Consider the following 23,119-nt stretch of genomic DNA (forward strand, 5'->3'; position numbering starts at 1 on the left):
AAACCCTGAAAGATGGATCTAAAGCGATTAAACTGAACCACCGCCATTCGAGGTGGCTTGTTACAAATAAAAGGTCTCTCCCAGGGAGCGACGCAAGGCCCGACAAGCAGCACCAGCTATTGTCTCCTAAAGCTCCTGCAAATCTGCCAGAGTACCCCACTGGCAGCGGCTGACTGTATTCCACGCCTGTGACAAGCGAGTGTCAGATCGTCTGTGGGGGGGTAATCTGTCCAAAGAATAACACAGCATGACCGTCTTTCTGATGAATACATCTCCTGCTCATAACGACGAAAGTAACCAGGTTTCATCACAGCATTGCGTCTCAGAGTTCGGGTGGTGGACTGGCGGGGTCAGGGTCTACGCAAGGACGCAAGGCAGGGAAACAGCCAGGAGATCGCTATTTACAATTAATGACAAACGCAGGTGACGCCTTTAGGATGAAGCACGCATAAACATTAGGAAAACGCGCCATTTAAACCCATGACAATCTCCCTGTGAGGTGACAGTGGCCACATCCACCAAGGAAATCAATCAATAAGCCATCAGATTCATTACAGTCAATTATTTTTCATTTCCTTTAACGCTCAACATTTTGGGAAATAAGGCTGCTTGCTTTCTCATCGGGGGGGGGGGGGGGGGGGGGGGGGGGGGTTCAGATGAGAAGATCGATTATCAATTTCATCTCCGGGTGTTCGGGGGAGATGAAAGATGTGTTTAGCCTAGCTTATCACAATGTCTGCAAGCAGGGAGTGACGGCACAGGGGCTGCACGATAACAACTCCAGAACTGCCATTTTTAACATGTTGAGCTGCAACGTACGATTATATTCGTGATGGATTAATCTACTCATGGTTGAGTTGTTAAATGTCCGTAGAAGTTTAATATAAAATAAAAAGAAGAAAAGCAGCAAATGTTCCCATTTGAAGAGGTGGAATTTGAATTCCGCTGAAGCGCTTTCCAATCGCGAGACAAAAACATTTCTTTCCTGCTAACACAAGGTCTGTTCAGTACATTTCTGTTTCCACAGTCAACAATCAACTTTCAATCTCAAATCGACAGGTATACTCTGAAAAAAACAAGTGGGCATCCCCAGCCGCTGAGGAAGTCATCCAATCAGAAGAGCCTCTGAATGGACGTGGTGTTGAGATTGTTTTGTTTCGCTTTCAAGTTGTTAGCGGAGCTTATTTACCCTCCTGTTTCCTCCCGCCTCCGCCCTTTGTGCTGAGCTACATGTACTGCGGGGTAATAATATCCTCAACCAATATCTTTTATGAACACCGCGATGAAACCAATATCAATCCAACTCCCACGAAGACAGCAACAAAAATTAAAAGGTATTCCTTTGAACGGAACAATGACATTCGTTAGGGTTTTATGCCTCAGCCTCGAGTTGCCTCAACAGTGGCTGGCTTGCTTTCAGTTTGGAGTAAAATGTGTCCCTAATGCCATTGCTTCCTGAAGGGCCGTTTCACAGAGATCCTGCTTGGCTGATATTTGCATTTCGTTAGCTCTTAATTAGACAGGTATGTCACAAGCAAACCCACGCTTGCGTCTGTTTCACTGTGACCACGTCAAAGTTAGCATGTTAGCTCAGCCAGACACGTTGCCCAGGTACCCTGATTACTGTCTGATCCTTTGCCATAGTAAAGCATGCAGCAGGTGAAGGATGGCAAGAGAGCCCCGTGCAACCATTTCTTTTGACTGATATACAAGAATTACAGTAGTTACATGAGACTACAAATGTCTACAGCTTTGTCAAGGTAGCAACAAAAAAAATATGAGAATTTCAATCTTGCCCAATCCTTCAGTTTTAACAAAGCTAAAATTACAATTGCGTACCTAACTGAAATGTCTTACTGTTCAAAAATAATAATATTGTGTTGATCAACTGAACATAAATGAAAACCATAGACTGTGTATAAGAAGTGGACGTAGTCACAGTGACTTTGCCCATAGTGAACCACGCTTTTAAAGCCTCAAGTTTGGCGTTTTACCTGTCGCCATCTTGTTTTTTTGCAACCAGAAGTGACACGAGAGGGTGGAGCTAAGTACAAAACAAACACTGAATAAGACATTTTTAGGTGACCAAAGGTGTTACAATTAACTGAAATGAACTATAACTATAAACAGACTTTGACAAGGTCGAAAAACACAGACAACTCCCATATCAGTCAACGGGTAGCGACCTGTCAATCACGTATCCCCATCCTGAAGCATATCCTGCTCTATGGTCTATTTCACGCTAAACATGATCATAATTTACCAAATGAACACCAAGCCGTATTGAAGAAGACTAGAGATTGAGACCATAAACCTATGTTTAAAATGTTTTTTGAGGTAATAAATCACTTCATTTTGCAAGTTTAATACACTTCCTTTTGGCTTCAGTTTTCAGACCCTGAGGTTGCCGCCTAATACAAATAATCGTGTTATCTTGTATAAAAAGTATCGTAATCGAAGTTTCAGAAAACTATTTATACTAAAACCATAAGACTAGTTTAGGTCCTTTAAAAGAAGCAGGAACGGCGCCATCAGAGCGACTCACCATGTTGAGCTTGAGCTCCATGTTGAGGACCCCTCCACTGTCCAGAACGGGCATCAGGTTGATGGCGAACACGGCGGCCCGGTCCGGCGGGATGGATATGTTCGGACCGAAGAAGACGTAGAAGTGCACGGAGAAGGTGTCCAGCTCGTTGCGCAGAGTCGGGCGTATGGGCCAGCACTTGTTGGCGTCGGCCGCGGGGGCGAGGTAGATGACGCCGTCCTCCGAGGCGCGCAGTCGGCTGGCGTTCTGCGATAGGCTGGGCAGGGTGGCCACCGACAGCGTCTCGGACAGGGAGAAGCCCATCGCCGTCCCGAAAGACTGAGGCATGTTCATGGAGGAGCCGGGCTGCGCTTGGTCCTTGGACAATTTGGACTTGGAGCAATCTAGCCGGAGCAGGGAGACATCACAGTCACAAAGGAAATCAATCAAGTGTGGGGGATTTTTCACTGGTTAAAATTACACCTTGTGTGATATAAGAATCCCCATCAGGAATTTACATAACCGATCCCCGCCATATCTCAAACAAACAGGCAATAACCAAGTCACTTATCCTTCTTGCGTTGTTCTGAGCGCTAACTAAGCAACCGGGGCTTTTGCCAATGTTTGAAATGATCCCATTCGGCTGGCTTCCACAATGTAAACAGCGAGGTTCTTTCGGCGCCGTACGCTGCTTTTTTAATGAGACAAAGGTTTGCAGGAATTGCAGACAGTATGCTCTCACTCAACACAAGGCCATTGATAGCAACTAGCAAAGCACTATCGTATGCAGGTGTCCTGGCCCTCGTTTGCACACAGTGTTGTCCCTGAAAGGGGTTTGAAGTGTTTCTGATGCCCGCTCAGGCAGCTAAAGCATTCTCAAAAGAAAAAGACTGAAATAACAAATATCGCTGACTCAAGGCAATTGGAACGCTGGTCCACGAGACACGGGGAAAATCAGCTAAGACCCAAACGTACAGTGTATGTTTATATATGCAGGGGGTGCGTGAGTGGGCGGGTGGGAGCGGAGGGGCTGTGTAAACGTTCAGAATATGAATAATCCAAAGAACTGGCTTCCTCTTTGCTTTCCTATCTGGGGTAACAGTCTCTTTGGTTCCCAATCATGCGCTGAGGGCGACATGCACCTGCAGTGACAACGCTGCTGCCTCAACGACGGCGATCAATAATGAAGCGCAGCCTAGTTCCGCCACTTCCTGTATCGACCACGACGTCTGGGAGTGGGCCAGAATTCTGGTTCAGGGCACGTTTTGATTTATTTATTTTTTTGCCGATGACTAATAGGAGGGAGAGAGCAAGAGAAGGTGAGGACTCCAGATGGTGTTTCACCTCCCCTCCCCCCTCCCTCTGAACCTGAGGTGTTCCTTCAATTCAAATTCCACAAAAGGTCAAGTAAGATGGGGAGGGAGAAGACACACAGAGAGTGAATAATTAGTGTCTGCGTTGCCATGGCGACAAAGTGCACGGTACAGTGTCCGACAGAGAGGGGTTAAGTGGGTGGGGGTGGGGGCATCACTACAAAGGGAGAGGACTTCCCACAGATTCGTGAGCCATCCCCGCGTAGTGAGCAGGAAAAATAAATAATTACAATTCAATATAAATACCTTAGTCATCCCCTTTGAATCCCTTCAGCTTGGGCTTAGCCTCTTGATGCTCCGACATGTGTCGAGACCCAAACGCATCTGTGAGAAGCTCGAGCATCTCGGACACGTTTTGAAAGACATATCTGCTTTGATGCCAGGGCAAAACCACACTTGAAGATTCTTTGACTGTATCATTTTGGATGTCGGTTATGATCTACTTTAAGCTTTGATGTGGCCTAATTCATTTAAGGTTTCTAAAAAAAATTATCAATTTAAAAAACACATTACGTATCGTCTTAAATTGTTATTGAATTGAACATCAAAAGTAGCAGGAAGAAGAAAAATCAAAACAAAGAAGGCGTTACCCTCTCGCCAATCATTTAAATAATAATGCTAGTTAATTGGCGAACATTTTTTAAAATGCTCAACACACAAAACCCTGATGGGACGCATAAAACACTGCAAGTATTTCGTATCCGGTATTCATACATTTAGAACCTCCCTATGTTTTTTTTATTTAGCCACACTAGTGATCTGCTTCTTTAGATGTGATATGTAAACAATCCTGTGCAGCATATTATTATTATTATTATTATTATTATTATTATAACCACTGTACACAGACCCGGATTTGCACTTGACTGTAAATGGTAAAATAATCTGTATGATTTATGATGGGGTGCCGGTAACCTTGTCGAAAGAAAAAGGGGCGAAGGTCAAGCTCCTATTAGGCGTCAGTAACATTTATAGATGGGAAGGATATTCTCCTCTTCCCACTGTCTTTTTTTCGAGTAAAAAGCAAGAATGCATATTGCAAGCTTGAAATAAAATGCATAAGAATGAAAGAAAAAAAAAGGGACTCATTAATCACATTTTGCACGCAAAACCCAACTCACCCGTGACCTGCACCCCGATGCGGAAGTAGACATCGGCGTTGCTCGGGTATCTCTCCACCAGGATGTAGTACCATTGTTCCCAAGCGGGGACGAGGGCGTCTAATTCACAAGGGCTCCACTCCCGGCAGTCGAGGGCACTCGAGTTGTGCACCGGCGGCGCCCGCGCTCGCATCTTCAGCACCACGGGACAGCCGGCACTGCTCTTGTTCCTGGTGCTGCAGTTCACCAACTGGACCTTTACCTTTGACATATAATTAGGGATGAACACTCTGCGCGCGCGCACGCACGCACACACACACACACACACACACACACACACACACACACACACACACACACACACACACACACACACACACACACACACACACACACACACACACACACACACACACACACACACACACACACACACACACACACACACACACACACACAGAGACGTGTTTTAGGGGTAGATAACAACAACCTCGGTTATACATTGTAACAGGGAGCCGAATGTAGAACAGCCTTGTGTATCAAGTATATATTCAAGGTAAGGTTTTAAAGAAAAATGATAATTGACAAAGAAGAGAGCAGCAGGTCTTTGCCCATGCAGTTTTAATTTGACTGTTATGGTAATGAGACACATGCTTTTGTGGTTTTTTTTAAGCAGATAAAGCCTTAGCTCTGCAGTAACTTTATAACTAATACAAAAATGCAGTAGTTTGAATTTGCCTAGTAATAACAATACTAATACTTTGCAAAGGCTGGTGCTTACATTTTCTAATTTTTAAAGAATGAAACATTTTCACACAGTACAAACATATATCAAAGACTGGAAATACTTCCAACGACAAGCTTTCCATGTAAATATGCTGCATATGGAATATTCAAAGAACGAACATTTTAATACCCTGCAAATTTTAGAGAAGAACTCAAATAATACTGACAAACAACCACCTAAAGGAAATTCATATTCCTCTGCTCACAACACTTCTAGATTAATTTTTAAAGAAGAGGAAGTTAATAAAGATGTTCTGACCATAAGCACACACTTGCATAAATAAAGTGTATTTTCCTTTTCAGAAAGCCAACGATTAGGGCCAACACATCCTGACATTTCAGTCTGGAAGACTTACTTATAGAGTGCGGATCTATTATGGATGGGGATCATCTGGTCGATGAAGTATCCAGGGTAAAGCATGGAAATCCCAATCAGCCTCTGGACGATGAGCTGAGGTTGGAACAGATACTGGCATTCTTCAGACAGACCCTGCAGAGACAACACAAGGGTGTCTTAGTGGTTAACTCGCCGGCGTGTCTTAAAAGCTGCTCAGAAGGAGATCAGATATCATGCAGACTGCCTGATAAATTCCTAATGGACTGAGTGTGTGTGTGTGTTTGTGTGTGTGTGTGTGTTTGTGTGTGTGTCAACCAGGGTCCAGAGGGATAGGGCGCCAGGGGGCCACGCATTTTTTGAGAAAAAAATGGAACGCGCCTTTTTCACAACCGATTCGAAAGGACAGGTGTGAATGCCAAATGAGGCCCTTCGTTCCTGCCAGCAGATCACTGACCCCGTCTGCTCCTGCCGCAATTACCGTGGCATGTCATTAGTCCGGGAGCTGCCGGGGTGACCCTTTGATTTATTACAGCCTGTCAGTTGGACCTACACACGTGTCCGATAGGGGAGGTTGTGCTTTAATTAAGGCTCGACCAATAGGAGGGGGCGGCGGAGGTTAAAGGGGCCAATGTTTTTACATTATGTTGTGTTCAATATTTGTAAACTTCTTGCGGAAAAATATATATCGGCATTTGTTTATTTTCCCTTTCTTTCGGCGGGATATTAACGAGACTGTTCACTGACAAAAATCTAATCCAAACTACATAACATGTTTCCTCTTAACTGTAGTGCTATTTATCAGTCCAGAGGTTTAGGTGTGAGCTGTCGGCCTCATAGCAAAAGCAAAAGAATACATTTAGGATACACTGAGCACCTATCTCATCTTCTCTCTCTACTCATGGATGAATTTACATCTCTTCACTGCACCTTACTAACTCTGCTTCCTCCCCGGAGTCTTTGTGACTTCACATCTCATAGGGTCCATTGGACCTGGCTGTGTCTGATGCCTATTGCCTGGTGAGCCGGCCTCCTGCCTTGGCCCTGCTGATGCGCCAATGGACCCTGCTGATGCGCCCCGCCCCCCCTTGCTCTCTACCTCCTTCTGTTTCAAGGATTGTGGAGGTCCATTCATACATTGTCATTTTCATTGAATGTTTATGTAACTCTGTAATGCTGTTCATCTATACACATGACATCTATTGCTTCTGTCCATCCGGGGAGAGGGATCCTCCTCTGTTGCTCTCCTGAAGGTTTCTTCCCTTTTTTCTTTGTGAAAGGTTATTTTTGGGGAGTTTTTCCTGATTCGATGTGAGGTCCTGGGACAGGGATGTCGTATGTGTACAGATTGTAAAGCCCTCTGAGGCAAATTTGTAATTTGTGATATTGGGCTATACAAAATAAACTGAATTGAAATTTGGAAAATTTCAATTCTTTCCAGAAAGCATGACAATATCTCCAAAACTAGGCAACTCACACCAAAACAAATCAAAAAGCACCAAAGGTAAAAGGAAAACTGTGTTGTTTTTATGTCGGGGAGAACTGTCCCTTTAAAGCCTCTAAAACCCTTTTGTTCGGCCCTGGAGCACTAAACCCCACTGAAACCTTGACTAATTGCATTACTTTAGCTCTTTCAGTCCGAATGACCCACTGAGACCACGAACTGTTATGGAGCACTCTATGCGCCGGGCTTCCACTTTATTAGGTACACCTGAACAATCTAATGCAATCCGCCGCAATAGTGCTGCAGTAAATGCAACATTTACGAGCTTATGCGCAGCTTTATTAAACTCTGTGGTCATTTTAAAGTCTGTAGTTAGTGCTTGTTGTTGCATCGCGTTGCATTATATTGAGTGTCTCATGTGTTGAAAGCGCCCATTATAATGAGACAGAGAGGAAAACCTTCCATTATCATTTTAAGGCTCACATAGGAAGGATTTATTGCAGGAACAATATATTAGATGGGTATTAGATCCTATCAGCAAAAATAGTGTGTCAGTGTGTCTGATAGAGAATGATGCTCATTCACAGAACATTTGAATTAGTAACTAATGTGTGAGAAAAATAATAAAGATACTAAATTGCAGGTTTTACACAGTTTACCCCCCCCCCCCCCCTGTTCTACTGACTGGCAGACGACACTGACTGGCCAACATCCAGCATTTAATAATAAGCTAATGTATCATATCAAATCCTGATTTTAATGAGCATCATAAAACGGTGAGAACTTTTTAAGCAACGGGTGGAGGAGAGAAAAGAAACCCCGTCAGAATTGTGATGATTACGTGAGAGTACGTCTATTTTCCACCGCCCTTACTTAATTGAAGTCGGCCCAACAAACGTCTACAAGTTACTAAGGTGGTTGGCTGCATTGGTAAACATTTAAAATTGTGTATTACTTGTATCACTGCAATCAACAAATATGCTGAATAAATATATATATATATGATCACACAGCGACTCTCCAATCGTGCAAGGGCGCATTTCAGCAAGCCAAAGAAGATAATGTAAATTATGTATTTGACAGAAAATAGAGTTTTCGCTTCTTTGTTCTTAGTTACTAAATGATCATACCCTATGTGCGCAGGATATTTGACAGATATTGTTATAAATGCATTCCCTCTCACTCCACTTGCTTTGCTTCCACCCGTGTGTTCCTCTCCGAACTGATAACATTGCATCTTGGTTGTCTAAAAAATGCTTCAGAAAGATGAAAATATGTTTTTTCCATCCATACGGTGTTTCATTGGAGGCCGGTCACATTTGAGCCACGGCGGCTTCTATTCTCGGATTATTTTTGCACATGCGACAGCAACTATTGATGGTATTTTTGATTGTTGTGTATTCCAGGTGCACTTGTGCCAGTCAGTGGAAACCACAGAGGAAGCACAACTGAATGCCACGCCAGTGACAAATAAATTGCCTGAAAATGGAAATCAGCAGGTTCAATTCAATTCAATTCAGTTTATTTTGTATAGCCCAATATCACAAATTACAAATTTGCCTCAGAGGATTTACAATCTGTACACATACGACATCCCTGTCCCAGGACCTCACATCGGATCAGGAAAAACTCCCTAAAAATAACCTTTCACAGGGAAAAAGGGGAAGAAACCTTCAGGAGAGGAGGATCCCTCTCCCCGGATGGACAGATGCAATAGATGTGTACAGAATGAACAGCATTTACAAAGTTACATAAACACATTACATGAATATGACAATGTATGAATGGAACTCCAATCCATGAAACAGAAGGAGGTAGAGAGGAGGGGGGGGCGGGGCGCATCAGCTGGGCCAACGCGGGAGGCCGGCTCACCAGGCATCAGACACCGCCAGGTCCAATGGACCCTATGAGACGTGAAGTCACAACGACTCCGGGGAGGAAGCAGAGTTAATAAAGTGCAATGGAGAGATGTAAATTCATCCATAAGGAGAGAGAGAAGAGGAGATAGGTGCTCAGTGTATCCTAAAACATCCCCCAGCAGCCTATAAGCCTATAGCAGCATATCAAGGGGCTCGACCAGGGCAAGGTGTTTTTATGTGGCCAAATAGAAGAACATGATGAGATGAAAGGGGAAACAAGAAGCATCTCTAAGCTCTGCAGAACACGCAAAGAATACTAATCCCAACTATCACTTACATCATGTTTTATTAGAATATTTTCTATCTTGCAGGTGAGGTAAGTAACCGTGAAGAAAATATTTTAGATGAAGATTCTGTTAAAGCTTTTGGCAATAAGACTTTCCACATTAATAAGCTTTGGTCTAGGGTTGGCTATGCACAGCTGTTGTAGCTGTAGCCACGGAAAATGATGCGTTGTAATTCACAGACATCCAACTAAATCAATTTGTATGTCCACGCAATCATGAATGAGAAAGTATGAACAAAAAAGTGGTCTTTCACCCAGGAACTCGCTTTTCATACCCTGTGTGGAATAAGAAGTCGGCGTAGATTCATCTCTCATGTAACTTCTGCCTCTGGGGTCTACGGCCTTTTTCTTAATTTTACATAATTTCTTAAATTCACTTTTTAAAAGACACTTGTATTTGATACATACCCATGTGTTAATCTCAGCTATCTATTTAATGAAGCACCATTGTCTTTAGGCACAGTGTTTGGCCCTAAAGTTAAAAAGTTCAGTTTTATTAGAATTCCTCAAATCTCTTGTGAAAACATACCTCTACTCATGTGGACGAACTGTTTTGGTGATGGAAATTGGTTTGCCAAAGTCTTAGGTTCACAAATGTGGTGGAATATATGAATAAAATAGTAGATACATGTAATAAATGTCTAAAACCAAATGTTGTAATATCGTTTTTTGAGTAAAAGTGTTGTCTGTCACTCTACTTTCACCAAATGTGAGAGAGACTGAGATAAAATGGGACTGATAAATGACTTCATACTACAGATCAAGCATCATGGGAAGTCTGCAAATAAAAAATAAACAATATAACTAGTTTTTGTTTTCAAACAAAATATTTACTATATATTTTAGTCTGTTTTTCAAGAAAAGTTTTCCAAACAAGTACAGATTATGTCCTATATATAAAAACAAACTATTAACTGACTAAAAACGGCAGTGCTTTTCCGAAGCATAAGGTGGGTAGGTCCTCGTGAGAAGAAGGACACGGAAGTAGAACGTCTACAGATTATGTAACATCCAAATCATATTTCTGTGCCGTTTTACCACGGAGATATGAATTTAACCATCACATAAACACCGTAGGACGCGCCAGACTCCAGAGGGTTAAGTAACGCTACTTCTGTAGTTATTTTAGGGTTACGGTTAAGGTCAATCGGTTTTCCTATCCTTAATCCTAACCTAACTAAGTTTTTTGGTTGCCTTCTTTATTTTGAAATGGTTGTACGCATGCAACGAGTAGAAATTGACACCTGTTGGTGGACTTTTATAGGAAAACGCACAAAGAATTGCTTTTTCCTGAGATGTCATACAAACAGCATGGATACTTGTGTCTTTCGGTTTACCACTTTGGTCCAGACTGACAAATCTCACGTCCAATTAATTGATGATTGCCATGAAATGTTGTACGTACATTCATGGTCCTCTAGAATTCCGGTTGTCCCGTCTTTTCCTCTCGCACCCCAATGAGATTGCCATTTCTGGTAATTAGTGATGACAGCTATGAGATGGATTGACATGAAATTTGCTACAGACATTGATGGTGCCTGAAGGATACATCTTACTGACTATGGTGACCCCCTGACTTTAATCCAGCACAGGTAAAGTTGTTCAATCTCAACATCTAGATTCTAGAAGATGGATTGGAGTAAAATTGACTTTTCCGTGAGGTTGACATTTGTGGTTTTGACTAAATTGATTGCTATGAAATGCGACTCAGACTTTCATCTAATTACTTTGACCAAAATCAAGTCAAAGTTATAACAATTTAAATTGATTAATAGTTTGGATAACAAACTGAAAAGTGCCAATCAATGGTTAACATTGTTTGTTAGCATTAACATTGTGAGCATGATAGCATGCTTGTGTTCGTATGTGGCTCAATGCATTACTGTGCCAATGAATAGTCTCATAGGGCTGGTAGCATGACGAGGTCGACCGGGCAGCCACCTCCCAGTCCAAAAAGTCATATAGAAATGGCTTAAACTTGCATTTTTTCTAATGTCCATCAGTTCTGGTTAGAAAAAGAAGTCTGATTTGGAAAAGTCTATAACAAAATGACTTTATCTTACCTCAGTAAACATTGTAAACATGAGATTATGGTCTCAATCGCTAGTTTTAAGTCTTCTTCAATCGAGCATGATATTTATTTCGTAAATGATGGCTCAATTATAGTCAAACGGACCAAAAAGCAAGGTATGCTTTAGGGTGAGGCTACCTTTAACCCTTTCACCGTGTGTTTTCAGTTCATGAAAGTTCATTTCCTTAATTTGGTCGCCTAAAAATGTCTTACTCAGCGTTCGGTTTTACTTAACTCCACCCTCTCCTGTGAAGTCTGGTTGCAAAAAACAATGCAAAGTCAACGAACAAAATGTCAAACTTGAAGCTTCAAAATCATAGTTCACAAACCAATGGGTGACGTCACAGAGACTATGTATATTTGGTATGCAGTCTGTGCTCTCGACTCTCTAATTGTATTGAAGGATTAATCTGGTGGATAATTTAAGCACCTTCTGTTCAACAGATTGACCAATGCGAGCAGCAACAACATTGCCGAAATCACACCTCAGAGATTCCCATTCCAGCATAGAACTGTGATGTTTACTGGCGACAGATGTTCAGCCTCACCTTGACGGAGATCTTGCCTTCATCCTTGGGCAAATGAGCGGCTAGGAACCAGTCTCCGGGGAGCGGGCTGGTCACGTTGAATGCTCCCGTGGTACGGTTCGGGAGAGTCCAGGTGAGAGTCACAGCAAAGGATCCTGGGACGACCGTGTCCCGAGGGAAGCGGGTGTACAGGGGGTTGATTACTGGAGGAGCCCCAGACCTGAAGTACCTGTTGATCACCAACACAGAAATGTGATCGCTGTTTGGCCCTAATATCTTCTCACAATACAACACAGGCTTCTGCTTTCCCTAGGAGCAGCTGACAGCACGAGCGCACAGATGGCGTCTTCTTTTTGGATATGTGAAAAAATTCAAATCCCAAACCATTAATAATCATATCCAGCCACACGTATTTGAACGCGATAACCGTGCCCACGTTCAATCACAGCATCACAGGGACGCAGAGGAGTCACCTGAGGTGCCAGCATCACAAACACTACTTAACAATATGACTGTGGGCCAGTGGTTAGCAGGTTGGTCTTTCAATCTAGAGGATCGGTGGTTCGATCCCCGCTCACCTAGTCGATTGAACAAGACACTTAACCCTGAATTGCTCCCCGTAGCTGTGTCTACGGTGTATGATTGTAAGTTGCTTCGGATAAAAGCGTCAGCTAAATGTAATGTAATATGATAAATATAAACAGTCAAAATTGAAAGTTAAATGCAGGTAACGCTTTAACAGAAGTCCCCTCCATATGCCGAGGCTGACACTGCTCAGTGTTGAGCCAGCTGCTATAACCCTTTCCCCGCCCAAAAGGCAAAGTGTATAAGATGCTTATTGTTATCTATTTATACCCTCGAGAAGGCGCAGACTTCAACTTCTAAGTGCTCCAATCCAACAAGAGAAAGGCTTTAAAATAAACACAAGCAGCTTGAAGAAGAAAAGAAAACATGTTGGGTACAAAGTCGTTGCCTTACACGGTCACGTTGCGGTTCGGGCAGCTGTCTCCAAACGTGCCCCCTTGCTCCTTGAAGGTGATGAGGTTCCATACAGCCATCATGGTGTCGTCAGGCACATTGAAGTGGAACAGCTCCACGCTGGCGAAGGAGTTGAAAGCGTTCAGCTTACGAGGCGTGCGGGTGAAGTATTCGGTCACAAAAAGGCAATCTGTGGGGAGCAGAACCAGAGGAGAGTCTCTCTGACTAGTGCAGGGGATAAATGTCAGAAACACACGAGATACCCTCATTAAAAAATAAAAAAGTAAAGTCTGCCCCTACATTTGATTGACGGGATTAAGAGTATTAGAGCTGTACTCATGCACAGCACTGCTCTGAGCTTTGAGTTCACCACGTGTCAGCGCGCTAAAATATTCACAATGTCACGATGAATGTGCTATTGTCAAGCAGCTGTGATGTTAACCGTATTGGTTCGGTGTGTTTGGTAATTTGCACTACACAAAAAAGTTCAGAGGAGACTGATGGCTTGAGATGAATAGTCGGGGGATCATCAATGCAATTAGGATTCATCCTCCGGGAACCTTTTTCATTTGGCTAACGCGTCTCCTCGATTACGCCAACGGGAGATGCGAGGGGAGGAGGCGAGGACGAGATGCGAGGGGAGGAAGCGAGGACGAGATGCGAGGCAACTGGGCATTTTAGAGTGAAGCCAATTAAATATGACGTGTGGCACAGCTGCGTCAGCTGTCCATTGTTTTGTTGCTCTTCGTCTCCTCGCGGTGCACTCTTAAGGATTGAAAGATCCTCCATGATTGCGGAGAGGGAAGGATTGCTGGGGTTCAAGGGAGGAGAGATTTTGTGCCAATAACTTTGATGCACTGGTGGCGTGAGACAAGATTAGAATACACCCTCTTGGGGACCATTTTTTATCAAACAACTGATGCTTCGCTAAGCCCCGCCCCCTGAACTACCTTGGAGCCCACACTGTCACTAACTGCACCGTGGATGAATCTATCACAAGGGTCTATCATAAGTTTATAAAGAATATATCCAGAATGTCAAAATGATTCAGCAAGAAAAAAAGGTTGAAAAGTCTACAGATCACAGTGTAAAAGTGAACCACCACATCACAATGGCGATCAAGATAGAAGACGATGAGACTCAGGAACAACACGGTTTTTATTCACTGTTACAAGCATTAAAAAGAATGAGCACCATGTGTTTACATTCAGAATACCTTCAGTGGCTAGCGTAGCAAAGCGGTACTTACGTTAGTTAATGCTATGCTAACGTACTCCGCTAACATTAGCTCTGCAGGTTTTTACATGTAAACGTAAAGTTTTAGAAAAGTTCATCTCCTTCCAACCTCTCCGGGTACTGAGTATCACTATCACACACCAGATTTGACCACGACCAGCTCCAAATCCATCCCTGGTCAGAGCTAGCCCGAATCGACGCTCCGATTGTCCAGATTTGGCGAAGGGTCAAATTGTCCAGAGATTTCCGTCTGACCCAAAGTCCCGGAGTGATCCACCGTCAGACAGGCCGCCGTCGCCGCTGCCGGTGAGTCAGGACTTTTGGCGACCAAGACCGAACCCCAAGTACAAACATTTCCCGGTTCGTCAGCGCTGCCGTTCTTGTAAAACGGAGCAGAGTCTCTCGCTCTCCGTCTGAAGTCCCACAACAACAAGCTTCTCCTTGAACCCGGCAAGCCGCAGAAAGCTAGATCATCCAAATATATGATCGCAGACATTAACTCCTTTTAAAGCAGCCGAGGGAGATGCATGTATCCAGGCTCACTCGCATAATGTAAAATCCTTGGATTACATTCAGCGAAGCCTCCCGCATATAAAAGCAAGCGGAACGAGCGACAGGTGTAATCTGCCGCCGAGCAACGCCCAACGGGTGGGTGGAATTGTGTGTGTGTGTGTTTGGGGGGAGGAGGGGATGGGAGTCAATTAATTGTTCCACCGGAACATACTGCATCTCTCAGATTAGCGTTATCGTAAATATAAATATAAGGAGATAAGAAAGCAGCGGCATTCGATCAGAACAATGTGAAGGCTTGATGGTTCACCGGAGGAGAATGTTTCCCCATTTGCGACGCGCTCCCTTTTGTGTTCATGCACTTCCGCCATCTGCACATGGAGGACCTGCGGCGAAGTGGTTAGACCGTTTTGGTGGGATAATTTATCTCACCTGCAATTTGCACACGCGCACACACACAGAAAGAAAGCGGTAGAATCTCGTAAAAAGCCACTTTTCAAGGATGCAATGGAAAGCCTGCGTGCCTCTAAAACAGCAGGAGCCCAATCCACCTAAGAGTGAGCGAGCTCACTGCACTGAGGCCGACATTTGCCATGTGGGGCCACAGAAAAACCAAGTGCCCCCCCCCCTCTCCGCAGTGACAGAGTGCTGAGGCCGAGGCGGTGGATGCAGAAAAGGAAGGAAAAGCTTTTCTAATATGGAAAAAAATGAGAAAGAAATGGAATGGCTCCTCTTCAGCCCCCCGCCCCCCACACCTATTACCAGTGCTCAAGTTTACTCCGGCTCTCTCCTATGGAAGCAACCGTTGCATACTAAGATGCAGAATAAGTGGGGGGAAGCAACCCAGAAGAATGAAGCAATCTTGCTGTCAAAGAGCTGAAGCTTAATCCCATTCAACCCCCCCCCCCCTCCCCCCTCCCCCCCTTTTAGCAATCCAGGTTGCTTTGGTGTGAGTTGCCTAGTGTTTGTAGATATCTGCTAGAGAGCAGCAGCAGCTTCGTATAGGAACTAATAGTGGAAAGAAAATAGTTCCCCACATGAAACTGCTCACAGCGAGAACTGTGGATCATCTGGTCATGATTTCTGAAAACAGACTTTGAGCACCGAGTGCCATGTAGCCCCATATTGGAGAGAGAAGGCCAATATCTCCAAAACTCAGCAGCTCACACAAAAAAGAATAGTAAAGAATGTATTTTGGGTTGGACTGTATAGTGCTTTTCTAGTCTTCCGATCACTCAAAGCGCTTAAAACACTACATGACATCATTCACCCCCATTCATCACTGATGGGGGAAGCTAAGGTGGGCTGGCGGAGCCGGGGAACGAACTGCCGATCCTCTGATTGAAGGACGACCCTGCTCACTACTGAGCCACAGTCTCCCCGCCACCACTGTCCCTTTAAGGGGAGTAGGAATGAAGGAAATCTAATTCCTGGTCCATAACATTATGTTCATTGTTCACACATTTGTCCAATATGTGTTTGTTGTTATAGTTTAGAGAGCAGAGGGAAGGTTTATCAGCGAGGGAAAAAGATTCTTCGATTGAACCGCTAACGACAAAAAAAAGACGTTTTAGGAGCAAGTAGATGTTATTAAACTAAATATTATATATATATATATATATATATATATATATATATATTCGTGCATGCACGCTTGGCAGTGGGCACTGTACCAGAAATGTAGCTATTTAATCAAACATAGTCAGTCAGGTGTGCAAAAAGGCTTTTCCTTTTCTTGTTGTTTCAGTGTCGTGAGATAAGGGTCACTGTCACAGCGTTGACACATTTCACGTGACAAATACGCGTTCGTTTCTGACATTTGTCAGGTGTGTAAAAGTGTACACACAGTTACACTCCATTGAAGAACAAAATAAGACACATATTTGGTTGCTGTGACAGGTGAAATCCCAAGAGTCATTATTACAAAAATGAAATAATAAACGTGCATGTCTCTATGTGGAAAAACCACACTGAATGTGCAAAGGAGCGGGGGGAGGGAGGGGGGGGGGGAAGGAACACACCAACATTATATTGAAAAAGAAAATAAGAAACCTGATGTTTGCCAGCTAAATGGAGATGTTTAAAGATAAAAGCTGCTCACAAGTATTCTTACAGCACGGCTCTGACTTAATCTCAGTAATCTCCAACAAACGCCTCCCAACCACTGTTTTACTCCGTTAGGGGCTTAATACACACATAATCCTGCTTTTTGTCATGGTTTAGCCTCGAATGCTTATGTGTGTGTGTGGGGGGGGGGGGGGGGGATTCCTCCTTTATTAGGATGTACTTGGGGTTTTAAAATATTTTGAAAATACAGGAGAAAGAAGCAAGAGAACAATGAATAAAAACACAGGACTTGAAACGTGGCCATCATCATCTCCCACTCTCTAGTCTACACCATCACTGAGACAATGATCATCTTCACTGATACTAAAAACAAAACCCCAGTAATCCACGGAGGAGAAGAAAAAGAAGAAGAGTAAAGGGGGACACTTATCTTACTGACTTCAAAGTCCAAGTATTTACAAAAAGCAAATAATAAAAGACCAAACCGATGGAGAGCAGCAGCAACAATCAGATCTTTACGTTGACCATGAGGACAGCGCGTGCTGCAGCTGTGGATTCATTGTTGTCTCACCATTGAGCTTCTTTTTTTTTTTGTCTTGGGGCAGCGAAGACGTCTCGGCGGAGGGACACGAGAAAAAAACCCTATCAACGGATGTCGACACACGATTCTCATATACAGAAGGAAATATTTACTTTTATCAGGAAGCAAAAAAAGGGAAAGATTCAACTTCAATGTTGCCACATCATTTTATTATGTGTTTTTAATTAGGCTAAATTAAAACAGGAAAATGACACGGCGCAACTTCAACATATTCTTTATTGTCCAAAGACTCCGGACCTATTTGAATTTTTTGAAATTCGCATTACGCCAACGTGTCTCAACTTGTATTTTGCCCTTTCTGGGACAAAAGCACAAACACCATGAAACCACCGAGAGAGAGAAAAAAAAGGCGACGACAACGAACAGCGTGCAGCACCGGTGTGTTTCTTTTATTTAATTTGTATTATTATTTATTTATTTCACCCCACCGTGGCTACATTCATCCCTCGGTATCGTAGCGTATACACTACCTCCGGGAGCATCTGTCAAGTGTGTGTAGCGTGCCATAATTAGCAGCGATCGTCCCCCACGCGAACGGGATCCGATGCTGCCGAGAGGCGATAAGCACCCCCGACAAAAGGAACAGCTCCCCGCGAACCAGCGCAACTGAACCGGGAGGCGGAGAAGAGGAGACTGAAAGCCCACTCACCTCCGACCAGCGCGCACCACAGAGAGGTGTAGAGCAGCACGAGGAGCCGGGGAGGGCTACATCCTGAGCCCGGGTGCTCCGGCCGCCGCATCGTTACAAGCCGAGTGTTCCGTGGAGGGCTACAGACCGGGTGCAGGTCTCAGCCGCTGTGCTGGTCTACATTTTTTTTTCTCCTTCCCAGTTTTTTTTTCTTCTTTTTTTTTTTTTTTTGCCAAGGACCAGCTGTTTGTGCATGACGTAACTCAGACGCCGACAGGACAGCTCCTCCCCTTTAGCTTTGATTTGACAACCTCAATATGTCGACTCATCTCATTGGACCTCCAGCCCTGTCAGTCTGGGTCGAGGGTGGGGGGTGGGGGGGGGGGGGCAGTGGTGCAGACGTACATTGCACCACAAGGCTCGTCACTTTCGGCGTCCGGGGCCACCACGCACACACACTAACACAGACGCGCGCGCGCGCACACTCACGCTGGAGCGAGGAGCCTCTGGAGGAAGCTGCAGACTCCTCACTCCTCGAGACGCAAAGTTGCTGTGTTTGGGGGGCCGGGGGGGGGGTGGTATATAAAACATCTGACCTGCTCTGGCATCGGTACAAATACGTCTGTTCTCACAGCTTATTCTGCATTGCAGTGCATGTCATTTGCAGCAGAACGCATCCAAGATTGTAAAAGCGGGGTTCTTTGTACTTTTATGATACTGAACATGATTTCTGGACTCATAGCATATCTTCAGAGGTCTGCATTAGATCTGTGGGCCTTGTCAGAGACCCCATCTGTAAAATAACGTAAGATACAAGGGATATAAACACCTAAATCTCAAATTGGTGCATTTGGGTTTCTGTTATTGTTGCATGCAATGCATTAAGTAACGTCACTACGTGGTGAAAAGAAAAAACAATTATAGATTTTGTAATATTTTATTTTGTGTCATACAGAGCAGTGTGGATCCCCAAATTAATGCCAAAGGTTAACAACTAAATAGACCAATGATGTGATGACATGAGAAAATGACTGTTTCTGTTTCTTCTTGAAAAACAATGCATACCTTTCTTTTTCTTTTCTCCTAAATCAATACATACATAATTATCTCCTGGACTTTCATCTTTAAGCATCTCTCTCATGTTCAGCAGGTGATTGCGGACTCATTGGGGTGGTGGTGGGTGGGGGGGATCACCAACGATAATCCATTTCCCTCCCGGAGCATGACATTAAGACTGACTCAAACTCTCTGACATGAGTATTTTTGGGCTGCGGGCGACTTCAACATGAGTCATAACTGTCCAAGCAGATCCGTCAGCAGAGTGAATGAGCTCCTGAATCAGGTCGGCTGTAATCTGTCCGACACGAATGAATCATTCAAATGAACTGTTGGTTAATGATGAAGTGGGCTGGATTTCACTTTGTGACCATTTCTAATTTTTTTCTTTTTTTTTGTTGACCTCAAAATAAAAGTCACCTGACAAAAAAATAGTTTTTTGGGTGGTAAATTAGTTTACAGTTAAATCAACTAATCTGCGTGCCGTTTATTTCACTCAGGCTTCAACTACCAACGACAGAATAGCGCGCTATGAATCTCTGTCTCAACGTATGTATTAATAGTAAACGGTCACAATGAACCGCATAACGAGGGTTTGCTTTGCGGACTCACAGGTACAGTATATCTTGTTCGTATTTTGGTTGTTCGCCTTAACGGGAAGTCAGCAGTCTATTCCCCATCCCATCAGCTTATAGACCCAACAACTTTTCAACACCTCTCGTCACATGCCGCTTTCTAACGTCGTAAACTTAGGTTCGTTAGGTTCAGGAAAAATATCACGGTTGGGCTTCAACTGTAATGTTTGAATACTTATTTTGAGTTTAGGCAACAAGTTACGTTCGGAAAAAGCTATCTTGGGCTTAAAATAACCAGTGAACTTAGATTTAGGCAATAAAACCAAATAGTTAGGTTCAGGTAAGACATCACAGTTGGTCTTACAATGTTTATGTTTAGGCAACACAACCACACAGCTAGGTTTAGGCAACAAGTTAGGTTTAGGGAGAAATATCACGGTTGGGCTTAAAATAACTCGTGAACTTAGAAAAACCACTTAGTTAGACCAACTAAGATGTATTTCCGAAAGTTAACTAAGTAAAGCGTAAACAATCTAACATAAGTAAAGAAATCCAACACAAACATCCCTGACGAAGTCTCCTGAATGCATCATCTCTCTCTTCCGGTAAGTGTATCGCATCAGTTCCAGTTGCCAGCTTAGCAGCTCGATCAAAATTTGTATTTGTAAATGATGAAGCCTCGATGACCACCAATGTTAATCACGGAGTTCCACAAGGTTCTGTGCTTGGACCAATTTTATTTACCTTATATATGCTTCCTTTGGACAATATTATCAGGAAACATTCCATAAACCTTCATTGTTATGCAGATGATACTCAATTATATCTACCGATTCAAACCAGAAGAGACCAACCAGCTCGCTAAAATTCAAGCATGTCTTAAAGACATAAAAACATGGATCACCTGCAACTTCCTGATGTTAAACTCAGATAAAACTGAAGTTATTTTACCCGGCCCAGAACACCTCAGAGATCAATTATCTGGTGATGTGGTTTCTGTAGATGGCATTGCCCTGGCATCCGACACCACTGTAAAGAATCTCGGCGTCATCTTTGATCGGGACTTGTCCTTTAACCTCCCACGTTAAGCAAATCTCAAGGATTGCATTTCTTCATCTCCGTAACATTTAAAAAATCAGGCACATCTTGTCTCAAAAAGATGCAGAAAAACTGGTTCATGCGTTTGCTACTTCTAGACTAGATTATTGCAATTCATTATTATCAGGCTGCTCTAATAAGTCTCTTAGGTCGATCCAGTTGATCCAGAATGCTGCAGCTCGTGTACTCACAAAAACTAAGAAAAGAGATCACATTACTCCTGTATTAGCTGCTCTGCACTGGCTCCCCGTAAAATCAAGAATCACATTTAAAATTCTTCTCACCTACAAAGTCTTTATTGGTCATGCACCATTATAGCTTAGTACCACATTGCCCCACTAGAGAGTTGCGCTCACTAAATGCGGGGCTACTTGTGGTTCCTAGAGTCCTAAAAAGTAGGATGGGAGCCAGAGCCTTCAGTTATCAAGCTCCTCTTTTATGGAACCAGCTTCCACTTTCAGTCCGGGAGGCAGACACAGTCACCTCATTTAAGAATAGACTTAAGACTTTCCTCTTTAATAGTGTTTATAGTTAGGTCTGAATCAGATTTGCCCTGGTCCAGCCCCTTGATATGCTGCTATAGGCTTATAGGCTGCAGGGGGACGTTTTAGGATACACTGAGCTCCTCTCTCCTCTTCTCTCTCTCCTTATGGATGAATTTACATCTCTCCATTGCACATTACTAACTCTACTTCCTCCCCAGAGTCTTTGTGACTTCACATCTCATAGGGTCCATTGGACCTAGCTGTGTCTGATGCTGGTCCTGGGTCCTTGCCCCTGTTTCCTGCATCCAGCCTCTGGCCTAGACCTGGCCTCCTTCCCAATGGCCCTGCCTCCTTCTCTGTGCCTCCTGCCTCAAAGGCCTGGCCTCATTGGTCTGGCCTCTTTCGCGATGCCTCCTGCCTTCGTGGCCCTGCCTCCTGCCATGGCCCTGCTGATGCCTAATTATTCATACATTCTTTCATATTCATTTAATGTGTTGTAACTCCGTAACACTGTTAATCTGTATACATGACATCTATTGCTTCTGTCCATCCGGGGAGAGGGATCCTCCTCTGTTGCTCTCCTGAAGGTTTCTTCCCTTTTTCCCCTGTGAAAGGTTATTTTTGGGGAGTTTTTCCTGATCCGATGTGAGGTCCTGGGACAGGGATGTCGTATGTGGCAACATTTTAGGCTATACAATTTAATTGAATTGAATCCCTACGGTAACTCTGGGACATCAACACCGGTCTGTATTTGTTTGACCCATCCATCCATCTCCCTTCCCTTCATGCTCGCATGGCCTTTTTTGGGTCTTACACTCCCTGAGCATCATCTACGTGTCTAATAATGATGCGGATGCTGAAGGGCGCTTTGTGCGTCGGTATTAGACACCCAAGGGGGAACAAAGGGTCGGGATTTGATGTCTGGAAACTGTCTGCGTAACAGAACATTTGAGTGACCTCGAGGGAATGTGATTCTGAAGACCCCTGTAAGCTGTGTGGAGGGCTACACTGCTTTCACCTTGGTGAAGACACTCTTTCATTGCATTGATAACTGTAATGCGGTTGGTAGTTTTCACAGATTTCTTGGAAGCTCCGAAGTTGTACAGATGCCCTAGATGATATACTACCACCACCACGCATGGCAACCCGTCGCGTCCGGCCCGCCTCGCAATTAACTGCTGCAGTAATCAGATCAGCAAGAACACAAGGCGCCCATGAGTCAGACTGAGCCGGCTATGCCTCTAAATCCAGCATATGCTCCACAACCTTAAAGCCAAAAACTAAACAAAAAGTAGTGGAAAGCTTGCCAGAGAGTTTGACAAGACAACAAGGACGTTGTAGTCCCGAGCAGAGAGAAAGGTTGGCTCATAAATCTAGAGTGACATCATAAATGATCGATTAACATACGTTTCCGTGGGCCCGTTTCTTTTTCTCTCCACACACACACACACACACACACACACACACACTTTCATTAGGTCTCAACATCATGGCATCTCTCTAAGAAAACCAGCGAACCAG

General features: G+C 43.8%; 1 protein-coding gene across 1 annotated transcript in view; it reads right to left on the bottom strand.

The window, feature by feature from the left end:
• tmem8b (transmembrane protein 8B) overlaps positions 1–18,496 on the bottom strand; it is a 43,004-nt gene extending 24,508 nt beyond the window's left edge. The window contains exons 1-6 of the mRNA XM_034541352.1: positions 18,406–18,496; positions 13,343–13,532; positions 12,386–12,593; positions 6,140–6,273; positions 5,019–5,287; positions 2,546–2,928 (exon numbers count right to left, since the gene is read on the bottom strand). Of these exons, the coding sequence (XP_034397243.1) occupies positions 2,546–2,928; positions 5,019–5,287; positions 6,140–6,273; positions 12,386–12,593; positions 13,343–13,532; positions 18,406–18,496 (1,275 nt within the window). The remainder of the gene's footprint in view (positions 1–2,545; positions 2,929–5,018; positions 5,288–6,139; positions 6,274–12,385; positions 12,594–13,342; positions 13,533–18,405) is intronic.
• Positions 18,497–23,119: the final 4,623 nt, after the last annotated feature.

The sequence above is a fragment of the Cyclopterus lumpus genome, chromosome 9 (genome assembly GCF_009769545.1).
Source record: "Cyclopterus lumpus isolate fCycLum1 chromosome 9, fCycLum1.pri, whole genome shotgun sequence".
NCBI lineage: Eukaryota > Metazoa > Chordata > Actinopteri > Perciformes > Cyclopteridae > Cyclopterus > Cyclopterus lumpus.